This window comes from Myxine glutinosa, chromosome 13, assembly GCF_964187855.1.
Source record: "Myxine glutinosa chromosome 13, kmMyxGlut1.1, whole genome shotgun sequence".
Classification (NCBI taxonomy): domain Eukaryota; kingdom Metazoa; phylum Chordata; class Myxini; order Myxiniformes; family Myxinidae; genus Myxine; species Myxine glutinosa.
In genome coordinates this window covers 34,610,844-34,614,708 of record NC_136273.1, presented here as the reverse complement: position 1 = coordinate 34,614,708, position 3,865 = coordinate 34,610,844, and the positions used below count along the sequence as shown (strand labels likewise).

General features: G+C 39.1%; 2 protein-coding genes across 2 annotated transcripts in view; both read right to left on the bottom strand.

Annotated features, from left to right (window-relative positions):
- Positions 1-1,413: 1,413 nt before the first annotated feature.
- The window catches only part of LOC137438333 (protein crumbs homolog 1), a 93,766-nt gene continuing 91,314 nt past the window's right edge, over positions 1,414-3,865 (bottom strand). Inside the window, exon 11 of the mRNA XM_078767308.1 lies at positions 1,414-2,759. Coding sequence (XP_078623434.1) covers positions 2,532-2,759 — 228 coding nt within the window. The 3' untranslated portion in view covers positions 1,414-2,531. The remainder of the gene's footprint in view (positions 2,760-3,865) is intronic.
- CRB3 (crumbs cell polarity complex component 3) overlaps positions 1,414-3,865 on the bottom strand; it is an 18,508-nt gene continuing 16,056 nt past the window's right edge. Inside the window, exon 4 of the mRNA XM_078767309.1 lies at positions 1,414-3,865. This exon is cut by the window's right edge and continues 317 nt beyond it. The gene's annotated coding sequence lies outside the window, so the exon portion shown is untranslated.

Below are 3,865 nucleotides of genomic sequence, written 5' to 3'. Positions count from 1 at the left end.
ACCGTCCAGGTGACCATCGATGACATACACGATGATCCCTCAAACAATGGAGAGGCTATGGAGATCTCACCAGGCTGAAATGTTTACTGTTTCCCAATGGATTGAAATAGCCACATAGTTTGCTTATTTGGTCCATAACTGCAAAGTCTTTCTTTTGCATATATAACTATCAGAATTCAATGTGCTATATTAACATACCCCTTTTATTATAGTACCTGGGTAACAGACTTGTATCCCAATACACACTAAATCAGAAATTTTGTACTGTGTGTAGTATTTGGTGTGGCAAGTATATACAAGCAAACGCAGATTATTCATCCTTCATTTAAATAAATCACCAAAAACAAAGACTCTGTTTTTTTTTCACCACAATGAAATGGAAAACCAAATACGCTGCATTGGAGTTATATTGAAATCAAATATGCTGCAAATAAATAATATGTTATGCATAGCACGATACTTGCGGAATCCCCAAAAACAAGTTGACCTTTTGAACTAAAAAATAACTGGTGGTTGAATTCAGTGACCTGACATGGAAATCCTCTTCAAATTTCAAGTCAATCGGATAAAAGACAATTTTAGAAATTTTGTCTATGTTGACCTTTTGACCTTTACATCTCAAAATTAATTGGTGGTTGAATTGAGTGACCCGATATGCAAATCCTGTTCAAATTTCAAGTCAATCGGATGAAAACTAAGGATTGTAGAAATCATACCTAAGCTGTTGACCTTTTGGCCTATGTTGACCTCAAAAAAATAATTGGTGGTTGAATTGAGTGACCCGATATGCAAATCCTCTTCAAATTAAGTTGATCCGATGAAAATTGATTTTAGAAACATGACAAAGTAGTTGACCTTTTGACCTCAAAATCAATAGGCTTCTTGCTTATGACCAACTCTACCATTTCCTGAAGTTTCGTAAAGATCGGTTTAAAATTGTGACCTGTAGACGACTGACATAGACAGACAGAATAACTCACAAGACCAACCAATATACTTGAAAAAAAAAATCTTCAATTTTTGTAAGTAACAAACTAACTGGACCGATTAACATACTCGTCAAAAACATTTTATTTTTTTTGCCAAGTAACCAAGACAGGAGTGAAAAACTTTCAATGGGCAGAGGTAACAAGGCAAAGTTTATACTGTAGTTCATCCTATTACACACCAGGTAATGCTAATTAATACATCTACCCAGAGCAACAACACACAATGGCCTACTCTTTGCAAACTGTGGGATATTTCGCCTCAAACACCGAAATACTGATGGACAATGTGACCCAAAGACCCCACATGCTGCATCGTCCTTTTCTATCACAGCACAAAAACTGGACCATTTTCTATCACAATCAAACTGATCCAGATAACTTTCTGACGTATGGTCTAATGTGATTTATACGACAGAAAATCATGTCAAGGTGCCAAGATCATTTTATTGTTAGTACAGAAAATGTGCTTCGTTTGACGTCACCGTTTATACACAGGAAGATAGAGATCCATTCACATTATTCAATTTCTACAACTCAAGATAGTCCAGTGTCTCTGATAAATTTAAGTATGAATGACAAACATGTAACTCACCTCAACCACTCCTCGTCTTTAGGGTGGCAGCAACAGCATGTTGTTTAAATGTCATGATGAGATTATGACATCATCGATGAACAAGTAACCAAAACTCCCAGTTCAAGTCCGTAATCCATTGCGGCTGAGCCACGAGAAGCATGGAGTTTCACCCAACATTTTTCTTATCTCAAGGATTCCAATCTTGACCTCAAGTTGCTCAGGTGTTGATGTGAGAGGCCACGTTTCAGGATGCCTCATATCTGCCGACACCACGGCTGTGTTGTGTAGGACGTTTCCACCATTGGACCAAGTAAAGTTTATTTAAAGATGATAACAAACTGGGGACAAATTTATTGGCAAAGGAAACCAGCAGATAAAACTGTCACTAAAGTTGGACAATCATCTCAAGAATTAAATCTCAAGAAATTAACCTCATTAATGTGCAAAACCTTCTTTTTTTCTTCTTTTTTTCTTAATAGTACAAACCCATTTCATTAAAACTGAAATAGATCCCCACTGCACAAATTACACCAATCATCACAGTGACATCATAATGCATGCTGCTCATTTTGATTGGTGGAAAGGAAAATGAAAAATCACCAATTACAACCATTGTAACAGCAAGGAATGGAATATACAGGCAATGAAAAAACAACCCAGAGAAAGCGGTGCTTATTGTTGGTTTAGACTTTAGAGTAATAAAAAGAATCATCATTTCATAACACGATCTCATCGCCATATATTGAGTATTAGAGAAACATCAACACATCAAGTTAGATCCAAAATATAAAAAGTTCAATGTATTCTCAATCTGCTGTGAGTTACTTAACTGCAAGGCCTCCGAGCAACGCATTGGTCACCAAGCCAGCTAGGATTTGGGAACAAGTAGGGAGGAGATATCAAAAATTTCCAGCACTTGTGTACTACCTATCTCCAATGGTCCAGAGGCACCGAGGAAAATGAGCAGCTCATATGAGTCTTTCTATTGGAGGAGCCTGCATGACGTTCCACATCTCCACTCGCGCCCCCTCCTTCTCCTGCCTACTCGGATTGTAGCCTCCTTGTGAGGCCCGTTTGCGCCGAGCCACAGTGACAAAGACCAGCAGCACCAATACAAGCAGCAGCCCCGCCGCACCAACAAGCAAAGCAATGAGCAAGTCCAACCCCGCGAGTTGGGGTGCGAGGTTTTGTTCCCGCTGAAGGAAATAAAAGGGGGAGGGGGAAGTGTGGGTGGTCAAAACAAAAGAGGTGGAAGTGGTTGCGAGATCCAGTTCCTTGTCGACAAATCAGGCTGTGAGGGCTTCAGGACACAACTAATCATGAGATATAAATTTAAAGAAAAACTAATGCTGAAGATCTAAGCAGTAATGAAGCAAACATCAATGGGATCAGTTTCATCTTAAAATTCCTTTTCATGATTAAAATATATGTTTTAAAGATAGACTTTAAACCCTCACCACATCCAACATCCACCCTCATATGTCCAAGGATTGTGATGACGTCACAGGTTAAAAACACCAAACAACAGAACGAAGCAGTGAACTATTGGAACCATGGTATTTTGCATATTTAGAGGTAACAAGCTTAAAAATTAAAAGTGGATTAGAGTCAATGAGGACATTCTCTTAACCAGCCGTGATATAAAAGTGATGTCAAATTAAGCCGACGTGAAAACAAATTGTCTAATTGAAATAGAGCCACGTATAACAACCTTGTGGTCCTTGTAATGACACCCGCACACCGTTGGTAGAAATTTTATTTCTTACTTTACAGGCAACTTGAACAACAAAATCTCAATTCCCCAAATATCACCAGAAGGTAAGCATGACAGGCAAGGTGCTTGAAGGCAGTGATTGGCTGGATCGGACGGACCAGAAACGATGAGAGAACGTCATCCAAAGACCATTGTTCCAACATGGCATCAATGATAAAGCAGCTGTTGATTGGTTGAAGCTCAATTCTCCTGGACTATAGCACAATGTTCCAGGTAACCAAGAGAAACGTAAAGGTACGAGGGTGCAAATCTAACTGTTTGGCCTGTTTTAAAAACCTCTCTGATGACGCAATGCTACAAGTTACTTCAACACTGTTTGCAGTTGACCACTCCATCATAAAATACTTCCTTTTGTCAAAAATCTCCTTTGATTTCTCATACTCTTGCTTGCCAAGAACGAATGGTCGCTAAAAGTCCAATGCCTGGACATTTCGTTGAACAAGTGTCGCGATTCTAAAGGAATGTTGTGGAGCTGACTGGCAAGAAAGTAGAACTGGAGGAAATAGTCCTCCTGTGTACAAATGGCCC